Source organism: Girardinichthys multiradiatus, chromosome 1 (assembly GCF_021462225.1).
Source record: "Girardinichthys multiradiatus isolate DD_20200921_A chromosome 1, DD_fGirMul_XY1, whole genome shotgun sequence".
Lineage (NCBI taxonomy): Eukaryota > Metazoa > Chordata > Actinopteri > Cyprinodontiformes > Goodeidae > Girardinichthys > Girardinichthys multiradiatus.
The window spans coordinates 13,291,977-13,314,001 of NC_061794.1; the positions used below are offsets into that span (position 1 = coordinate 13,291,977).

Sequence of the window (22,025 nt, forward strand, 5' to 3'; positions counted from 1 at the left end):
TTTATTTGGATTCTATGTGATAGACCAACACAGGGTATAGCATAATTAGGAAGTGGAAGCAACATGATTCATGCATTCAGACCCAATGAGTCAACAGTTTGTAGAACAACCTTCTGTTGCAATTATAGGTGTATGTCTATTTGTCTTGTCCAGCTTTGCACATCTGGAGACTAAAATCTTTGCCCGCGTCTCATCTCAAGCTCAATCAGATTAGACAGGGAGTGAACATTGATTTTAAAGTCTCGTCACAGCTTCTTGATTGAATTTAGGTCTTGAATTTGACTGGACTGTTCCAGGAACATGAATATGCTTTGACTTAAATGATTCTGTTGTAGCTCTGGCCATATGTTCAGGGTAATGTTCCTGCTTGAAGGGGAACCTCTTCTCCTCTTTCTGCTGCGGCAAAGAGAGGAGAGCTCTTAGTTTCAATATACAGAAAGACGTTTAGGCATAGAGGTTTATACTTTAGACACTTGGGATTATTTCCTGTTAACATGCCAGAAATATGGTCTGACTAACCATTAGCTGGACAATTGAGAACCTTTTTCCTAGTATAGAGTGGACAACAGGTCCAAGAGGGAAACCCAGATATTCCTCTCCATTGCGAGCTTCTCCAGCTCATTCTGGGGGATCCCGAGGCATTATAATGCCAAAAGTGAAACATAGTCTTTCCAACAGCAGCATCCAGGAGACATGCCGATTAGATGCTCAAACTGCCTCCACTGACTTCTTTCAATGCAGAGGAGCAGCCACTCTACTCTGAGCTCCCCCCAGATGATGGCACTCCTCACCCTATCTCTTAAGTTGAGTGAAGCCACCCTATGAAGAAAGCTTATTTCAGCTGCTTCTATCCAGGATGTCCAATCCGTCTATCAACCTGTGAATAGGAGGCGAAAGTTCAACAACTCCTTGTATTTCTTGCATTCAAGAATAAATGATCATATTTGTGATTTCAGAAATTCAGTCATATTAAAGGCATTACAGATGATTTAATACACATCATCCCACTGTAGGGAAAATGCTGGAAAACTGACTGCACATCTAGAAACAAGACTGTTGGCAAACTTAGAAACCAACCAGGTCATGTTAAAAATGTTTCCAAACCTCAGAAGAGTTCACAACAGTGTCTGCTGCCATGTCTTACAAATGATGATTGGAAATTGTATCTCTGTTCAAAAATATTAAGACATTTTCAAAACTTGTAGGCTTTTAAATAAATCAGTGCAAGCCGTAGAGTAAATAAAGAGATAATCGTTGATAATTTGCCTTTGGGAACACTGTGTCCTGACACTAAACTTAATTGATTTTGAACTGAGAATCATGTATCTAAAGATAAATCTGGAGATAAATAGATGTTTCTTTTGAATAAATGTTGCAAACGTGATTTCTTGCCCTTTTAAGGCAATATTCTAGAAATTAACTTTTGGTTGGTTCTTTATCTCCACATACCAATATCAAGTTACAACACAAACACCTGTGTGTATGGTTGAGTTATTCTGAGATATTCAGTGTTTATAATGGCAGCAAACATTTTATATGAGAAACTTTTCAGATCGATGACTCCAATTGACACAGCAGGCCTTGCAGCCAGGTTACCCACTCTATGAAGCTGAGAGAAACAGACACAGTTCTGTATTAGACTGCAAGTTAAATCAGTACGGTAGCCAAACAGAACCACGTTGCCAATGAGAAAAAAACCGAGTACAGAAATTAAGCCACAAGTGTCCCCACACATGATCAGTGATTTATTCCTTATGCTGCTGTAGAACATGATGGCTATACAAGTAAGTTGTGTAACTGGACTTTATAGATTCATAAAAACATTTTGCCTCTCATCAGAGTAGTTTTCTAACTTTAAACAGAATTTCATTGTATTTCAAAACTCTCAAAAGTTAGAATTGAGAATTAAGATCCAGAAGAACCACAACAGAGTAACACTCTGTAATGGTTACACTCTGGAGCATCCCAGAGTCAGCAGGCATCAAACTGTCACTAGAAACTTTGAGTAAAGCAGTTTCTGTGGAGTGGAGCTTATGAAAACTGAACAGACTGAAATATATTGTTTTTACATGAAATAAATTAGCTGTTCTCTGAGACAGGCCTGTAATTTTTTAGCTGCATAGGATCCAAATTGTACTTTTTTCAATAAATGCTCAAAAACAGCATGCTTAGAAGAGCTTGGAACCACACCTGTTAAAAGTGAAGTACTGCAAATTTCTACAATACAAGGGAGACTACCAGGAAAAATGTTTTTAAAAACACAGCAGGGAGAATGTCGTTTGGACAGTTATCTTCATGTAACTTGAGAACATAGACACTGTTTGGAAGAAGGCTCAGCAGAAACTGTACTTTCTGTGTGGCAACTCGAGAAGCACAACCTTCCACATGAGGTGCTGGTCCCATCAATGGTCATTATTCAGTCTGTCCTGCGTTCGTCCACCACTGTCTGGTTTGGCTTATCAACTGAACAAGACAAGTATAAAACTACAGCGAACTTTTAGGTTTGCACAGAGGATCATCAGGGCTGACCTTCCCTCAGTCCAGAACTTGTACAGGTCTAGGGTCAGGAAAAGGTTCACTAACATCTCTGCAGAACCCACACGTCCTGGACACAAACCGTCACAAACTAATTTTCACCTTCACGTCAGCGGTACAGAGCGCTATTTGCATAAAGCAGCCACCACAGACACAGCTTCTTCCCCCAGGCTGTCATTCTGATGAACACAATGAACACATCATAGCCTGGGTAGTCAGCTAGCTACTCTGCTGGAAACAAAATAGGCGTATTTGCACTACCACCACATGCTTTTCTTTTTTCTTTTTCTTAGAAAACACTGGCTGTACAAACACATATCTTTTCTTTCCACCAAGGTTTATATACGTAATGTTTGTACGCTGTGAAACCGAAGTCAAATTACTTGTTTGTTGACATAAATTTGGCCAAGAAGCTAATTCTGATAAAAAAGTTTATAACTGCAGCTTTCACAAAAGTATTATATGTGTGGCAGTTATTATGGATACTGAACATAGGGCATCTCAGAGACCTTAAACTTTCTCATTTGTAATTGCAACTTCAAGGGTTGTTCTTGTTGCTCTTTTAGTTGGGAACTTGGAAAATCCAAATTCCAAGTACAAGGAAAACCCACCATTTGCTAAATGTTGTGCTCAGAGACTAGGCTAGCTACTATAAACGGTACAAGCCGACAACAACATTTTTCTTTCTTCAAACAGTAAAGGAACTTGCTCAGAGATAGAGATTGTACATTACAGAGTGTGTCATTGGATTAACATGATACATCTTGTCAAAAGAGTAATCAAACACTTCAGCTTTTACGTTTTATATGCGTAAAAGCATATAGCATATTAGATTTTTCTAACTTGGACATGGAGAATTTCTACTTCCGACTACAAACAGAATGTACCAAATGTCTTTCTGGTAGCATACTATCATCAACTTCAGTTAAAAACTTTGTTGCAAATGTATAATTTGGTGCAGAAATGTCCAACATTGAGCAATAAACCAAAACAAAACAGAAATAGCTTCAAAATGATTGCATCTATTAGCATTTAGTTGATTTTCAAACTCAGCATATTTTTAAACAGCTTAGAGTGGAGAGTAGTATGAAAATGACTGGTGGCAGAACCTGCCATAAACAGAGAGCAGAGGTGGCTTATTATTTCCCTGTGAAAGGAGAACCGTATTTCATCCCACAAATCTGTAGCTAGTCTCAGCAATGATAAAGCATCCGCCTAACTGTCTCCGACCCTCTGACGGATGGATAGAGAACAGAGAGCAGGCAGCAGGGCTGAGAGAGGCTCTAAATAATGGGGACAACATCTGACAGTGCAAATGTCACCATGGATCTTTTGGAGGTGTCATGCTGTTGGACACATTGTTGAACGCAGTGCGAGGGCTTGTCCCATGGGAGAGGAGTGTCAAAGAGAGAAGAAGAAGAGGCAGTGGGGGAGGACTTTTAGTGGACCCTAGGATCATAACTACATTAAGAATCCTAAAAATGTGCACAGAAAAACAGAGGATGTGAAAGGATAAGACAAACCCCACAAACCTAATCAGTACTTTCTAAACACTCTGAACCAAACTGGTTGGAGTGTTCAAACCGTCAAACTCATTAGTCTAACTTAACTCACAACACAAGCTGTAAAAGATAAATCCAGCACTTCATAAATCCCATCCTGGACGTCCTGTTCATGTGTCTTTATCAGACGGCTGCTGTGTGCTGGCCACTAAGCTCCAGCTCGATAATAGCCTGTTCTGTTTACTGACACACTCACAAAATCCAGCACTCACAGTAAAGAGGCCCCTGGATTTAGTGAGCAAAGTCCACAGCTTATGTCTGAATGCAGGCAGGGGATGATGGGTTTTAGGCTATCATGGGAAGGAATGTCCACATCACTTAAAGCTTTTGTTTGAGACATTTTCCCCATTCTATAGAACTTGTGGGGCATTTAATTATTACGTGTTTTCTTCTCCAGTCTTATTAGAGTTAGAGATTATAATGAACTCTGATTCCTCGTAGCATCAGTCGTGGACCTGCACCTAAATATCACAAACTACAGTGCCAGCCATGAGTTCACACTCATCCTAGGCATGTATAGAATTGATTTTGGCCTTTTAAAGATACAGAAATTGGAGTTTGATTTTATTTTGGACTTTCTCTAATCCAAAAAGGGTCAAAATTAGGCATACAGGTTCAAATATACAAATAAACGTCCACTAATATTTGGCTCGTTGTTCCATAGCTTTTGACAAGAGACAGCCCAAGGAAAAAATGAACTAAGCAGCTGCTCAGGGCCCCTAAATCATCAGGGGCCTCCCCTAAATGCTTGGATTTTAACACAGACCACAGATCAAAAATTTTTATATTTGTCTATTGAGAATTAGAATAATGTTGCTTAATCAAAAGATTATAAATCGTTCAAAATTTTGATTTAAGATTCAAAGAATTGTAAAAGTGCAATCATTGGTTGATTGTTGTGTTAACATATCTCCTGTCGGATGCTACAGGTTAAATCTTTTCTTCGTGTTTGAGCTCAGTTTGTTCACAAATCTGAGCAAATAATAACCATTTATCCATGATTTATTTTAAGGTCAGCCAATAAAAACTTGGCCTTCTCCCAGATTCCACCAAATCTGTATTGAAACACTGTTAGTTGTGATGTTGTTAACAGGAAGAAGGTGCCCCAAATCAAATTTTGCTTAACCCCATTCAGCCTTGGGCCAGCTCTGATTTTGACATAATTCTGGCTGGATATTTCACTGCTCTTCTTGGCAGGATTGCTTAAGTTTATGTAAACCTTTAATAAGTAAAACAGACGTGATGGTTTTTAGTGGCACTTCTGAGACCTCCATCTTAGATCTTGGCACCTTGGCTCCGTTTGTTAGACCAATCATCAGTAATCTGGGAGGTAAACCGGATGCAGATCTTAAAGTTGAATGACAGATTGTGGCTGTTTTTTATTTCTAGCTTTCTATCAAGGCAGCTTTTTGAAACACTAATCCATGCATTCTTTACCTCTAGGCTGAATTTGCTTTATTTTGTGGTTGATGATGCATTCATTAGGCATCTGCAGGTTGTGCAAAATGCTGAAGCACATCTTATAACTGGAACAGGAAAGTCTGAGAACATTTCCACCACTGTAACTTCACCTCATTGGCTACCCATGCCTTTCAGGAACCAGTGTTGATCTGTGTTTGGGACTATTGTCATGTTGGGACACCCCAGTTGTGTCCAGGTTTTCTTCACCTAGCTCTTGATTTGAAGTAAAGTTGAAGAATTTGAAGGTAGCCCATCTGATCCGAACTGTCACCTTCAGACTAAATTAAATTGAAATTTAAGTTAAGATGTGAGGAATAAACTGGGAATCAAAACTAGAAACAGCCAGAACAGCAGTGTTATTGTCCACATTGAACTCAGTTTGATGTGAACATGAAATGAGAGGAAGCACCTGAGCCAAAATGAACACCTTCTACCTTGGCTGAAACCTGCAGTTGCCCACATTGATAAATGTGTTCTGGAGGGCAGTTTTATGGTCAAATGAGATGAAGATTGAAATATTTGGTTCCAGAGACAAGAAACATATTTGAGAGAGACAAGGTTAGGCCTTTTAAACCCAGGAACTGTGCACCAACTCTTAAGCATAGTGGTGGGAGCAACAGGTTGAGGGTCTGTTTGCCTGCAAGTGGAGAACTTCCTCAGAATTTTTCATCTCAGATCAACAGCTACTTGGTTCAAACTTGGACACAAAGGACTGTTCCAACAGGCGAACCATCCAAAAGCACACTGGTTTTAGTATAGACTGTTGTGCTTCTGGAATGGTCCAACCCTGAACACTACTAAAATTGCTAGATTAGACTTAATAGCCAAAACCTTCCAAACCTTTTTCAGACAAAAAGAATGACAGCCTTTCCAGCCTGAACCATGTCAGTAGCTTGTTGGGGGATACAAAAATGGAGTAGCTTCTTTGCCACTTTCTCAGGGACATTTGAACAAAAAGTCAGAGAAGTGTATGTATATGTTAGTCCCTTTGTGCATAATTCTGACCTAAACATGTGCACCCAATTCAAATCATTGAAGTGTGTATTATGACGCCACCCTGAAGATAGAACAGTTTAAATGAATCATGAAAAGCCCACAACTAATATAACATTGCCAGAGACGATTCTTCTGTCAACACAAACCAAACATGAAGAAACAAACAAGAATTAGATTCTACAAAAGGAAACTTTGTTTCTACTTCTATTTTCACTTTGTCTCGATGTTGCTTTTTTAATTAATAATACAGTCCAGCTACTATAACCAAAAGTCAGAAAGTAGTTCTTTAACCCCCTGATGTTGCGCAGTTACCTGACAATTTATGTTTTCCCCAATGAGCAGTTTTTGCTTTAGCATCTTTTCATCTTGCCCAGCTTTCACTTTTTTTGGCACTTTGGCAGCAGTCTATCCTCAGTTCTTCCTTTCTCACGCACGCACGGTGTAAACAAACATTTTTAAGTGAGACGTACATTTCTTTTCTGCAATATGGGAAATGTGATAAAAAAAAATTTAACACTGTAAAAAATTATAAAGAATTTTAAGTTTTACTGTATGGTTGAACTAACTGGCAGCCAGAGTGAAAAAAAAGTGCTTCTTGCTTGCAGGAACTGGAAGTATCTCATTAAGAAATTCCCAGCATGTATTGTTTATAAACAGGCTCTTGTTCATCCCTGGTGATGGATGGATCACGGACTCTTCCAGCAAACCTCCTCAACTCCCCCTTTAACAATCTTTCTGCCACTGCTTCACAACACCCACACACACACACACACACACGCACACACACACACACACACACACACACACTAACTAAAGCCCTGATATTTTCTGCTTCAATATTAAATCCTTGCTGGGTGGGCCCTTGCCTGTTTCAGGGTGTGTGATTTCATTATGTTTGATGGAGAGGGGAAAATGTGTGTTCGTGTGCTACGAGGGAGGAGGGTGTAACAGAGGGGTCAGCCTGATTTCTGCTAATGAAGAAAAACAGCGAGGGTGTAAGGGCCTCCCAGGAGTGGGTCAAACGAAGCCGCTGCGCATCAGTGTCAGCGAAGGCAAGAGGTCGGAGGTCAACATTAAGGCCAAGATCAGACCTTGACTTTTTCAGGCCTGAGAGAAATGAGCTCAAAAATAGCTTTAAACTGAGGGGTTATAGCGCCTTGCAAAAGTCTTTGTAATTCTGGGATTTTTTCACATTTTGTGACCGGATTTTATTAGAATCTTACACTACCAGTCACATGTTTTAGATACACTGTCTTAGATACAATTGACATTGTAGATTCTCACCAAAGGCAACAAAACTGTGAATGAACACACATGGAATTAGGTAGCAAACAAAAAGTGTGAAATAACATTTTTATATTTTAGATTCTTCAGAATAGCTTTGCTCTGATTACTGCTTTGCTCTCTCAGCATTCTCTCCACGAGCTTCATGAGGTGGTCACCTGAAATGGTTTTCCAAAGAGTCTTGAAAGAACTTCCCAGAGGTTCATGGAGAGACGGCCAGAGGTTAATGTCAGTCATCACAACAAAGGACGGCTACTTTAGCCTTAATTAGGTACACCAGGCAAGAGGCCCACTGTAACACTGGGATAGCTGTAGAGATCCACAGCTCAGTGGGGAAGAATCTGTTGACAGGTCAGCTATTGGTCATGCCCTCCAAAAGCTGGCCTTTTATGGACTGGCAAGAAAAAAAGCTAGTGAAAGAAAAACACTTAGTAGTTTGCCACAAATCCTGTAGAATTGGTGAAACATGGTGGTGGTAGGATCAACCTGTGGGGATGCTTTTCTAGAGCAGCGCTAAACTAATCTGACCGATCTTGTACTAATATGTAAACAAGTATGAGCACATATGTCTATTCCTGTTTGTGTAAAGATAGTCGAGACATGCCCTGAAAGACTGCCAGCTGTAACTGTGGCAAAACGTGGTTCTGCAAATGATTGACCCCTAGGGCCCGAATGTAAATGCATTCCACACTTTTCAGATTTTCATTTATAAGATAATTGAAAATCATTTCCATTTCATTTCACAGATATGAGATACTTTGTGACAGTCTAATAACGTTTACATGTTTGACATTAAATGTTTGATTGTAATGTGACAAAAAGTGAAAAGGTTCGATGGGCGTAAAACTTGTGTAGATACTGCATACTGAAAAAATTGATAATACAGAGAAAGAAAAAACAGTGGGAAATCATATCACCCAAAAGAGAAAATATTGTCATAATTTTGTTTATTTCTTTACAGTACACTGACCAGCCAGATATGTTTAGTATTTCTAATACAAAACCAACTTTTACATCAAAATGTGCAAAACTAGACCGTAAAACGTGCAAATCCACGAAAAAAAAAGTTCATGAGAATGTTTTTTGGTTTTTCTACAATGAAAAAATATTAACTTTTTGCATGACAGTCCAACTTTTTATCAAGATTTTGGCACATGGTTTTGCTGCAAATTAAAAGGGAACAGCTATAAACCCATGGTTTACATCACCTAAAGCCTTAAAAACACAATATCAGATAGAGGAGTTATTCTGACACACTTAACAAGAGCAGGCAGGGCTGTATGTGCTGCCCAACTGTTCATAAAACCTAGCACCATTGCTCTGTGGAATGGTCAAGGCTGCCGAGAAGTATCAGACATTTACAGAATGCTTGATGATAAACTCAGAGCTCTATTTCTAATGTCTGAAACTATCGACTGTAGCTTTGAACCCAGAAACCCACAAACAAAGCTAATCTTAAGAGAAGCATTTTATCTGTACATGTACAGGGGTTGGACAATGAAACTGAAACACCTGGTTTTAGACCACAATATTTTATTAGTATGGTGTAGCCAATACAGCATCAATTCGTCTTGGGAATGACATATACAAGTCCTGCACAGTGGTCAGAGGGATTTTAAGCCATTCTTCTTGCAGGATAGTGGCCAGGTCACTACGTGATACTGGTGGAGGAAAACGTTTCCTGACTCCTGACTTCCTGGTGCTGTGTATCAGGATGACAATGCACCAATACACACAGTTAATCCTGTTGGATGTGGTTCATCCTTCTTGATGGTATGCTGACATTACCCTGGATACCGTGGCTCTTGATACATTACAAAGACTTGCTGTCTTGGTCACAGATGCGCCAGCAAGACGTGCACCAACAATTTGTCCTCTTTTGAACTCTGGTATGTCACCCATACTGTTGTGTGCATTTCAATATTTTGAGCAAAATTGTGCTCTTGCTAATTGAACCTTCACACTCTGCTCTTACTGGAGCAATGTGCAATCAATGAAGACTGGCTACCAGGCTGGTCCAGTTTAGCCATGAAACCTCCCACACTAAAATGACAGGTGTTTCAGTTTCATTGTCCAACCCTTGTAGATTAAAGACAAAAAAATCTGTAAACATTAAAAAGAATGAAAACCTAATAAATAAAACCAAACATTAACTACGAGCGAGTGTGATTGGAGGTGAGTTTCTCCAGGACGTCTGTTGGTTCATCTCCTGATCAGAGGCTCTGTCTCATCTGCGATGATCCCGTTCACGTGCAACGGAGCCTTGCGGTAAATCAAGAACTGTACTGATATCTGAGCAGTAAGGTTAAGGTAATAAAAAAAAAAAATATCAAATTAAATGGTATGTTTGGGTTCATTGTCAAAAAAAAGCTTTCAAAACAAAATCATCCAGTTTTTTGTCAAAAATGGAGGCGAGCTGAGTTCTTCAATGAATAAACACAGTAGCTGACCAGAACTAAGAAGCAGGTTCAACTTATCCTGGTTCTTTATAAGAGATCCAGATAAAGTAAACCTGATACAGAAGATTGTGCTTAAGGATCAGAGTATAAACATAATCATAGGGCAGCAACATGTAGCAGTGTGGAGAGTATGATGTGGTCTCCACTCGTAAATTACCAGGAGATCTTCTCAGGGAGAGGTATATTTATTAAGGAACATTTTTAGATAGTTTCTAATCTTCAGCTGCTAAAAAAAAAAAACACTTCAGAATAAACAGTTTCCGTTTTATGTCCATAAGAAACTATTCTGCTGAGAAATCTCTTCGAAGACTTTAAATAATGGTATAACCATGAGGAGGCAGGCTGTTTCGTTTTCTCACTTTCTTAAGGCACTGATTGGTTGAGAGTCGGTGCTTTCTAATCTGGAATGCTAACCGGCTCTCTGCTGGGTTACAGCATAAGTTACCATGGTGACAACAGAGATAAGAAGTGAACGAGCTTCATAGTACTAATAATTAAGAACCCCACCTGAAGTTGTCTCAATAAGATATTAATCAGCAGTGGTTCAACACAATTCTCAGGTCCAAATGTCATTTTTTCTACTCTCAGTCCATTTTTTGGAACATTTTAAAATTTTAAATGAAAAGATTTACAATGAATTTCATGTATTGAGGTCAAGTCTTAAAAACAGCTTTATATATCTGCACTGAGAGACAGAGAAAGAGAGAAAGAAAATTCTAGAACTGCGCTGCTCAAGGTGGCAGCAGGTTGGACTAGCTCTGTTACTTTTGTTTCTTATTGATCCTTTTTTGGGAACTATTCCTCTTGTGGTGGATACAGTTGATTTTTTTTTGGACGACTGTCCTCTCCGGTGTCGGACGCTGTGCAGCTTGGAGGATTTTTCCTAATACTTTTCTACTTTTGGACATTTGTTATGATGCATTGCCATGGCAATGGGGTTGTTTCTTACAACTGGGAACAGCTGATTAAGATCTCAATAGCTCAAATAATACTTCAACTACAACCCCAAATCCCTAAGGAGTTGAAAAGGAGATGCTGTGGATGCAGAGCAGGAGCAAAGAAAAGAGAGAGAAGAAGGAAGTTCAAACCATCTCTTCCGTCGATTATGATGGGCAATGTGAGATCGTTGGGAAACAAGTTGGATGAACTCCAAGCCCTACAAAGGATCCAGCCAGAGTACCGGGCATGCAGTATTATGTGTTTTACTGAGACATGGCTGCAGGATCATATCCCAGACTCCAGCGTCTCTCTGCCAGGCTTTTTAACCATACGAGCAGACAGATTTAAAGAGGAGCGGCAAATGTAAAGGAGGTGGACTGGCAGTACTTGTGAACAACAGATGGTGTAATCCAGGACTGTAACTGTGAAGTGTCGTCTCTGCAGTCCAGACATTGAACTGTTGGCAGTAAGTTTTTGTCCATATTATTTACCCAGAGAGTTCACCAGTGTTATTTTGGCAACAGTTTACATTCCACCTTCCGCTGTTGCTGACACTGCATGTGATGCCATCAGCTCAGTTGTTGCTAAGCTACAGACACAAAACCCCAATGCTTTTGTGGCAATTTCTGGTGATTTTAACTATGCTTCACTCTCTGCTACACTTCCAACGTTTCAACAGTTTGTCAGCTGCTCTACCAGAGAAAACAAAATGTCAGATTTGTTTTATGCAAATGTCAAGGACTCATACATCTCTACAGCAAGACCTCCTCTGGCAAATCAGATCATAATCCTCGAAACATAAGCCCCTTGTTCAGAGGCAACCTGTAATAAATAGGACTGTGAGAAAATGGTCACAGGAAGCTGAAGATGCTCTGCAAGGTTGCTTTGAGGCTACAGACTGGGACGCACTGTGCCAGCCACATGGAGAGGACATCAATGCCATGACTGAGTGTGTAACCGACTATATAAACTTCTGTGTGGATAACATCATCCCCACCAGAACCGTGAGATGCTTCCCCAATAACAAACCTTGGATCACCAGTGACCTGAAGGATCTGCTTAACAAGAAAAAAAGAGCCTTCAGAGAGGGAGACAGAGAATTATTGAGGAGTTTACAGAAGCAACTTAAAGTCAAGATAAGAGACAGCAAGGAGGTGTACAAGAAGAAGCTGGAGAACAAGCTCCAGCAGAACAATATCAGAGATGTGTAGACAGGGATGAAGATCACAGGCTTCAAGCAGAAGGATGATCGGACCGATGAAGGTCTGGACAGAACCAATGAACTGAACACATTCTTCAATAAGTTCAATTCAGAAACAAGCTCAGCATCCTCCTCTCCTGCTCACAGCCAAACAGACATTCCACCCTCCTTTGACCCACAGGACCCACAGCTGTCCAGTAACACCTCAAATGTTTTATCTTCCACCTCAGCCGTGGACCCTTCTGCTTCTACATGTTTGCCTTCAACCATATCAGAAGATGCTGATGCTTCCTTTGCTTCCACCTGTGTGTCTCAAGAAGTCAAGTGAAGATGCAACTGGAGAGACTGAATCAGAATAAGGCTGCAGGTCCAGATCATGTCAGCCCTAGAGTCCTGAAGGCCTGTGCAGAGCAGCTCTGTGGGATTCTGCAGCACCTCTTCAACCTTAGCCTGGCCCAGAAGAAGGTTCCGGTGTTGTGGAAGACCTCCTGTCTTGTTCCGGTACCAAAGAAAACTCACCCATCAGTCCTCAATGACTATAGACCTGTTGCCCTGACATCTCACATCATGAAGTTCCTAGAGAGACTCCTGTTGGCCCAATTGAGTAAGCAAACAGTAAACCATCATGACCCCCTTCAGTTTGCTTATCGCTGTGGAGTTGGAGTTGAAGACGCCATCATAAACCTGCTTCAACAAACCCACTGTCATCTGGACAAAGCCAGCAGCACTGTGAGGATCATGTTCTTTGATTTCTCCAGTGCATTTAATACAATCCAACCTGATTTGCTTTGTCAGAAACTCCAGAAGACTCAGGTGGAGGCCTCAACAATCTCCTGGATCAAAGACTACCTGACAAACAGACCACAGTTTGTGAGACTGAAGGGTTATGAGTCTAACCAGGTAGTCAGCAGCACAGGAGCACCACAGGGGACTGTACTCTCACCATTCCTTTTCACTCTGTACACCTCAGACTTCCAGTACAAGACAGACTCCTGTCATCTGCAGAAATACTCAGATGATTCTGCAGTCGTGGGGTGGATCAGAGATGGACAAGAAGCTGATTACAGGAAGGTGGTGGACCGCTTTGTGGCATGGTGTGGAAACAATCATCTCATTTTGAACGTGACTAAAACAAAGGAGATGATTTTAGATTTTAAGAGAAACAGGAATAAGTCAAAAACTATTTCCATCATGGGAGAAGAAGTGGAGGTGGTGGAGGAGTATAAATACCTCGGTGTTCACCTGGACAACAGACTAGAGTGGAGATGCAACTGTGAAGCCGTCTACAAGAAGGGATAGAGCAGACTGTACTTCTTGAGGAAGCTTAGGTCCTTTGGTGTTTGCAGCAAGATGCTGCATATCTTCTATAAGTCTGTTCTGGAGAGTGTGATCTCTTCTACCATCATCTGCTGGGGAAGCAGCATCAGAACCAGGGACTTAAAAAAGCTCAACAAGCTGATGAAGAAGGCTGGTTCTGTTCTGAGGACTCCTCTGGAACCTCTGGAGATCATTGTGGAAAGAAGGATTCTTCATAAAATGAAGAACATTTTGGAGAACCCTGAGCTTCCTCTTCATGAGACTGTCCTACAACAACAGAGTGTCTTCAGTCAGAGGCTTCTTCAGATCTGCTGTAAGACGGAGCGCTACAGGAGATCCTTCCTGCCCACAGCCATCAGCATCTCCAACAGCTCTTTGAAGAAACCTTCATAATATGAGCTACAACAACATTTAATTTCCCTTTGGGATTAATAAAGCATTTTTGAATTGAATTGAATTGAAAGATGAAAGTAACATTTGGATGGACAATACAAGGGAATTAAGTCTGGAAATTGAAATATTTTTCCATAATTAAATTTCTTTTTCTGTACCTATCTGGATGTGGGAATTACTTGATCTGCAGATCTCTCTGTGTTAGGTTATGAACCTAGTATTCTGGGTTTATAAATCAGTCATATGTACACAGTGCAGTGGAAAAGAGTGAATGTGGGTAAATGTCAGTCATATCACTGCTACAACGTCGAGGCTACAAAACAATACTACTGGAACCATTGCAGATCTCACCTGGACACCAGGTTACAAAAGACATAAATTCACCTCAGCTGGTTTAAGCAGTCAGAAAAAAAAAAATCAAGTAAACAAATCCAGTTGAAGACGTTTTTAGAGCTAGCCATTTCTAAGGAGTTATTCAAATATTACAAATGAATCCAAAGTCAAATAGAATATAAACTACATTGCCAAAAGTATTGGGTCACCCCCAAATCAATGAATTGTGGTGCTCCAATCACTTCCATGGCTACAAGTCTATAAAGTCTGGTATGGAGAAACTTGACTGGACTGCACAGAGCCCTGAACTCAACCTACTTGAACGCTTTTGGGATGAATTAGAGCGAACACACTCCTAAACCTTGAGGAAGATGTTTACAAAATGGCTGAGGTTGCTATTCCTGGTAACAGTGGGGCCATCAATAAACTGGACCTTATGATTAAGAATAGGATGTCATCAAAGTTCATATAAAAGTAGAAAGACAAATACTTTTGGCAATGTAGTGTATGGAAGAAGCCTATCACTTGGCCCTCCGGGCTGATAAAATGGCATTGACTGGGGTGTTTAGATTCACAAAAAATATAAAGTAAGAAGACCAGATTAAAGTAAAATTATTCAGGTGAGCAAACTTCATCACCACCTTCAAATCCACATTGTGCAACATTTATTGGACCTCGAAAGTGAAAGTCAGAGCTTGATTACGCTTTTTAGGCTAGCTATAACGGAACAAAAAGTCTTCTGGTCAGCAGTGATATGGCACGCTTAAGATGAGATGAGCTTATGATGCTCAGTCTGCACTTAGTGCAACATTTGTTAAATCATCTGGCTGTTTCTTTTAGGTGATTCATCACATTAATGTCCAAGTAAAGCAAAACTCATTCTTACGGATCTTAGCTTGGATTAATAGGACTAAATAAGTAGCTGTATGCTGAAAAATATGTTTTCTGGTCCACAGATCTCTGTCTAATCTTGCTTATTTTATGCAAACACTGCAGCTGGAGCTGAAGCAGCAGATAATTTAACACTTTTGCAGCAAAGAAACAAAACAGCCACTAGGGGGGCGCTAAAGTAACCTTTTAAACTGTTGCCCACAAGCCAGGTTTCCTGCCAGTGTTTGGACCTTTACTACTAGATACATTGTTTTATACACCACCAGAGGATGTAAAGCAGAAATATACCTCTTTTTACTTTATGAAAGGATACAATTAGGTCCAAGGTAAGCGTTCCGAGGCTTCCAATGAGCCAGGGGAGGTGATGGACCAGGTAACTCATCTCGCCCTGGTCCTGCTCAGGGTTCTTCAGCAAAACACTCAGACCGTATGTGGTGTTCCCCAAGATGACGAGAGCAAACAAGAAGTAAGACACTCCCTCCGTCGACTTCCTCTTAAACTGTGATGAGAAACGAGATGGCAGCAGGGGAAGTGAACGAGACAAGAATCATTTTAACTGGGAATGGGGAACATTTTCACCTCCTATACTCATATTTATGCACATACCACGACACAGGGAACAGTGACTTTTATTTTCACTTCCAGTTTAGCATGTTAATGTTATAGCAACACTAAATCCCTCCCTTTTCACTTTGATAAACTGTTTTTCTACACTGATCTTCTGTATACCTATATAGACCTTTCAGTAGCATCTCACAGACACAAGATGCACAAGGTCCTTTTGAAAAAGCGGTTTTCAAAAGTTCCATGTGATGAAAACTGGGTACACTTAATATTTTAGCTGATTCTGAAATGCCTGAGAAAGTATTTTGCTATTTATTTAGAGCAACAGTACATCTAGAGACTGTCTACAGATTAAACGTCCCTTCAGTTCGTACCCTGACTTTGTACCTTTGATGGCCACTGTGTTGCTTTCCATTTTCATTTCATACATGCAGACAAACCATTCTGAACCCATGTACTTAAACCATGGCCTATGGGTTTATTTTTTTCATTGTAGTTCAGGATTTTCATAAGTTATGGAGGTAAACTGTCTTATAAATGCTGAACTCTCATTTAATGAGATTTATTTAAAACCTTTGTGTCGTCACTAACCCATTGACTGTGGTTCTGATCCCCCTTTTGCCAGGTGACTAGGGTGCCTAATGAAAACATAATCAATCTTGGTGACTTCCTGCTGTTAGATATTAATTATCAAACTCATTAAAACACATTTCCTTATAGTAGACAATGAGTCGAATGTAGAAAAAAAACAATCATTCGGGGACGAAACGTGCCTGTGGCGATTACGAATTGATGCATGGTTGGAACAAAACTTCCTGCAGCAGTTTGCACCAATTCATTCCAAGAAAAGTCAGACTTGAAAAAGCCCAAACTGTAAAGGTATGAAATGTCAAAGGGACAAAATGACAGTGCCCCTAGAGGTTGTGTTGTAAACAGCACCCAACATTCCTTCATAACATTTTATCAGAGACCAGTTTGTCATACTCACATTTGTGTACATTTGTGGCAGTCTAGAGCAGAGGTAGAGGACTGATGACACCGACCCAATGGAGAAACCAATTATCTCTTTAGTGGTAAAAGGCTGGGGTGACAAAGGGGTGGATTTAACGATACAAATATTAAAAATAGTCAGACATAGCTAGTTTACTCCCATCAGATAAACAACTTTGACATTAATTGAAAGGTCTGACCTTGAAGGAGGTAACATCAGTGGTTGAGAGCAAAGAGCGGCTTCTGAACCCCAAGGAAATCCTTTCAGGTTGGGGGCCAACCCCAGGGAGGTGGGTGAGTCCTGCAGTGAGGCCGAGAATGCAAGAAACACCCACGACGTGCAAAACTCTTCTGCCTAGTGAAGATACAACAACAGGGCTTAACATAATTACAGCAGATAAAAACACACACATATACACACCTATCTATCTATCTATCTATCTATCTATCTATCTATCTATCTATCTATCTATCTATCTATCTATCTATCTATCTATCTATCTATCTATCTATCTATCTATCTATCTATCTATCTATCTATCTATCTATCTATCTATCTATCTATCTATCTATCTATCTATCTATCTATCTATCTATCTATCTATCTATCTATCTATCTATCTATCAAACGCCCTGTATTTTGTATAAACTTTGGCTGTGACTGTTTTAACTGTAACTTGCCTATAAGTAAAGGAGTAAACCTTTCAGTATGTCACGTAAAAACAACTACAACATGCCCCTTAGATCTTTAACAGATTTTTGATTTGAAAGAAACAAGGCAGCCCCTGCCACATCTCTGTAACCCCCTCGCTCAGATACGTCCAGCTTAATCTGCAGAGCATGTGTTCATGCTACATGTTTTCTCTAACCTTAGCCTTTCCACCGAGCTTTAATTATGTTTCACAGCGCAAGAGCCGTGAAAAGTTATACAGTAAGAATGCAGTTAAAGAATAATTGGTTATAGTTTTTTGCTAAAAGGCCACAGTTTAATGTTTTTTTTCCTCTCTTTCCACGACTAAAGTAAAATGTACCAATCTCTGCAATTAATTTAATATTTATTATAGTTACAGATTTTCACCAGGTTCGACTGTTTTACTGATGTTTTAGATTGTAACTGCTGTGATACAATCGGAGATTAATGTTTTATTGGGCTGAATTCAGCAATTTCTGTCCCATTCTGGGCCCAGAGGCAGGGATGACTCCTTAACTAAGTGAAGCTGCATGACTGGCCATGATTAACTGTTGGATTCACAAAAGATAACAACCATCTTACAGACTGGACAAGACCAATAGTGGTTCTAGTGCATCTCTTAGATTTGATATTGTTCTATTTGAAGCAGAATAAATAATTACCACCAGAAGAAGAAATTAAAATGTGTAAATACGTTTAGAAACTCATATTTCCCAGCATTTTAACTAACAATTGACTATTAAATGCTGATTTAATGAGATATAAACACAAAGGTGCATGTCAAGAGTACATGTACTACATTTCATATGCATGGCAGCCTGTATGGATTTTGAGGCTTGGTGGGGAACCTTTGACTTTCTATGTCAAAACTCTAACTTCAATGGGTGTTCTAGTTGATTTTTCTGACTTGGAACTGGGAAATTTGGAGTTATTACTGCAAATAAAGCAGACCATAACTAAGCAGGATATCACACAATGCACAAATAAACCTAAAAAAAAAGAATAAATACTCACTTTGAGCCATTTTGTGCCTCATTTTGTAGTATGTGTACATGGACAGCATCAGCAGGTCAGCCAAGACATAATAAATTGCTGTATAGGTCTAGAGGACAAGGACAAACAGGTGTACAAATACTCAATCTTGCTTCAAAGTTTCTTTTACATAATGAGCTTAGATGCTTCGATAACGGCGGCTGTGCTGAAATAATTCCTTGATACAAGCTAAATTAATAATGTGATTTCATAAACAAGAACACATAATATGATCATTTATTATCACTGTGGTATGATTATTTTTTGTACACAACCATAAATGGTCTTTTGAAACAGTTTTTTTTTTTTTTTGAGTATGGATCATTGTTTTTGACATTTATGGGTTTTTTGACAGACTTGAAATAAGATATCCAACTTATCACCTGAAGTGGAAGCTGGTTAGCCAGAAAGGAGCCCACCAGGTTACAGGAATCACCTCCCAACCACAGCAGCAGGAACCAAATGGACAGCGCACTGTCCATATTCCCCTTTTTACAAGAGCTGTAGTACTGTCTGTAATCAGAGAGAGAACAAAATGAATTTCACATCACATTTAAACAAACCATAAAAACATTGAACACTTACGGAAGAGAAGACACCATAAAACACACGATGGACAGGAGGCCTAGGTAGACGCTGGCCATATCCCTCCCATCCTGGGCACATTCCCCAAGTCCTTCCCAAACCCACTGGGAGCCATTGGGACATAAAGATGTGAAGTTTCCTGAATCGGTCAGTCCAAGCGAGCTCGGTGTGAAGACTCCACCCTTCCACATAGTCTGCTGGTCAATAGAGACATCTGTTAGTGAATGCTATATTATAAATTTTAATTTTAGAGACGAATCAATCAAATCAACCCGATAGGAATATACCAATGTTTAATCAGTCAGCTCTGCTGGGTGATCCACAAGTCAAATACTTTTCCTTACAATATAATAAGAACACAAAGCCAATTCTCCCATTTGCCAAGCAAAGCATCCTGATCCTCATGATGATCCTTAAAAAGATTGTGAAAACATTCTGTGCACTGACAAGACAAAAGTGGACCCTTTTGGAAAGGTGTGTGTTCTGTTGCATTGGGTGTAAAAAAAAAAAAAACAGCACCTCAAAGGGTTAGGATCCACCATTATACCTACAGTCAAACACGGTGGTAATAGTGTAATGGACTGGGGGCAGCATCACGACCTGAAAGACTAGCCGTAATTGATAGAGATTAATGAGAATATTTGGGCATGAGTTGGTGACTTTCACCTTGCATGCAACAGAACAACAATTACCATAAACACACCAGCAAGACCACCCGTGAACAGCTCTAAATACAATAAAAACAAAAAACCAGCATGATGGTTTTGGCCTAGTCAAAGTCTGTACTTAAAGTGATGCCACAGCATAGGCTGCTAATGCTCAAAAACCCTCAACTGTGGCATAACACTTCTGCAAAGAAGAGAGGACCAGAGAAAGCTTGATAGGCGCATCTCTGGTTACTTCCTTGTAGCATTTCTGTCAATGGGGCTTTCATAAGGTTTGCTAAACAGATATTTAAGTAAAAGACAGAAATGAACCCCCAGTTCTTCATAAGCCTATAGCATAAACAAGGTTGACAATCTGGTTCAAATGTCTAGCTCTCATTGTCTCTCATGCTGACATAATAGACACGTGAACAACAAAATTATATAAACCCCAAAACAATGAACTCAGAAACCCAGGTTACCCACTTGTGAAAGATCAAAGGTTGTAAAAAATCTGAAACGGATGTAAAAAAAAAAAACCCCCCAGACTGTTCAGTGCGGTTCACTGTTGCTCTGCGGTTTAGATGCTACAGTCCGCTAGCTAGTTCGGTTTTTAACAACGGTCATTGCGTCACGTACCTGACCGTTTTCTTTAGCCTCCAAACACTGTGAACATGTATGATGTCAGGTGTGGCCCCTGACGTGCCCAGGGAGTCCCTTCTACACAGAACAACAACGTCGTCCCTGGAACTAGGAACATCCAACAGAAACAGGCAATAAACAAGTCAGACCGCTCCCTGACCACACCGGCATCCTGCGAGCTGATTGGTTGAGTTTAGAAAGACGTCATCACAAACGTCGTCATGTGACCTGTGGCTGTGAAGCCCTAATGAAAAACTTCAAAATAAAAGTTTGCAAATAGAAAATGTTTTTTTTCCTTAATACCTCGACAGAAACCCACATTTATTACAATATACGTCTTACAGCAAATATAAGTGTTGTTACTGTGTACTATAGGGCAGAACGGATTATATTGCCCGACACAGGCAAACAAGCCTGGTCAAAGTTATCTCCTGAACTGTAATTATATCAATTATAGATCTTGTGGCCGCCGACATTTCCCAAACGTAAATTTTATGACGAATTCGCCAGATTGTAGAGCTATATAATCAAGTTCGAACAGAATTTTGCAGATTCTATTACAAAATGTCCTCACTACTCTGACCTTTCCTGTAGACCACATTTATAAAGAGAATTATAATAATCTTTAAAAAGCAGTGTAAAGGTTCAACAAATCTGGGTCAGAAGTTGCTTTAAGCCAGAGATTTGAACTTTTTAAGGCGTGTATGTAACCATTTTAATCCGAAACAGGTAAACAGAAGAAAGTGACAACTTACCTAGACAGCTGCTTACGTCCGACGCTGAATGTAAAATAAAAAGCGCCTTCCACTGGATATTTTGTAGGGTTCTGCAGTGATGCGTTGGTGTCAGCTGACCCGCTGTCAGACTGACGACTCAGCACCAAGTTCACTGATGTCAGCACGTGTGATTTTATTTCCAGGTTTCCTGAAACATCACGTGTTTTTTTCAGACAAGGTGCGAGCTGAAACCCAGACCCCCCCCCCCCCCCCCCCCCTTCTTATCGGTAAACACTGAAACAGCACAAATCTCATCATCAGTCAGTAGCTCGGTGGCTTCTTGACTCGGAACATAAACTGTATTGAAACTAGAGAGAAAGTAACTCGTGGCAACAAATCACAACTCTTAACTATTTCTGAAGAAAACCGCAGCAACAGACAAATCTGCGCCTTTTATACATTTTGTTACAACTACTATTAATGCTGTGAATTTGACAAAAAGGATTCAAGATATTCAAAACCGCTTTCCAAATAAATTTCTAAAAAGTCCCCTAAATAAATCCCAGTTCAAAGTCCCCTTCAGATGTCAGATAAGTCCACCTATGTGTGATTTAATCTAAGTATAACGCCAGCTGTTCTGTGAAAGCCTCTGAGGTTTTTCAGAGAACATGAATGGAAAAAAAAACAGCATCATGGAGACCGGTGAACTCAGCAGACAGGTCAGGGAGAAGGTTGTGGAGAAGTTCAAAGCAGGGTTAGGTTATAAAACCATACAGCAAGCTTGGAAAAA

At 40.0% G+C, this 22,025-nt stretch overlaps 1 protein-coding gene across 4 annotated transcripts; it reads right to left on the reverse strand.

Annotated features, from left to right (window-relative positions):
* Window positions 1-9,865: 9,865 nt before the first annotated feature.
* Window positions 9,866-21,373, reverse strand: slc66a1 (solute carrier family 66 member 1). 4 transcript variants are annotated; one of them, XM_047353041.1, is made up of 9 exons: window positions 21,275-21,373; window positions 20,517-20,627; window positions 19,234-19,427; window positions 19,032-19,161; window positions 18,631-18,718; window positions 17,126-17,280; window positions 16,924-17,016; window positions 15,685-15,870; window positions 9,866-10,130 (listed from the first exon to the last, which is right to left on the reverse strand). In XM_047353041.1, exons 3-9 carry the CDS (start codon window positions 19,422-19,424, stop codon window positions 10,041-10,043), a joined length of 933 nt encoding a protein of 310 aa, XP_047208997.1. In that variant the 5' UTR covers window positions 19,425-19,427; window positions 20,517-20,627; window positions 21,275-21,373; the 3' UTR covers window positions 9,866-10,040. The 4 variants fall into 4 exon arrangements, with proteins under 4 accessions (XP_047208997.1, XP_047209145.1, XP_047208923.1 ...); XM_047353189.1 differs by having other exon boundaries at window positions 19,234-19,430; XM_047352967.1 differs by lacking the exon at window positions 21,275-21,373 and having other exon boundaries at window positions 20,517-20,697.
* Between the last annotated feature and the right edge of the window lie 652 nt (window positions 21,374-22,025).

Bases quoted from the DNA above. Each gene is read 5' to 3' on its own strand.
- slc66a1 (XM_047353041.1), bottom strand. From the start codon at position 19,424: ATGTGGAAGGGTGGAGTCTTCACACCGAGCTCGCTTGGACTGACCGAT. The intron at 19,162-19,233 runs GTAAGTGTTCAA...CTCTGATTACAG, and splicing joins TTTATGGTGTCTTCTCTTCC to ACAGTACTACAGCTCTTGTA. The intron at 17,017-17,125 runs GTCAGACCTTTC...TTGTCACCCCAG, and splicing joins CTGATGTTACCTCCTTCAAG to CCTTTTACCACTAAAGAGAT.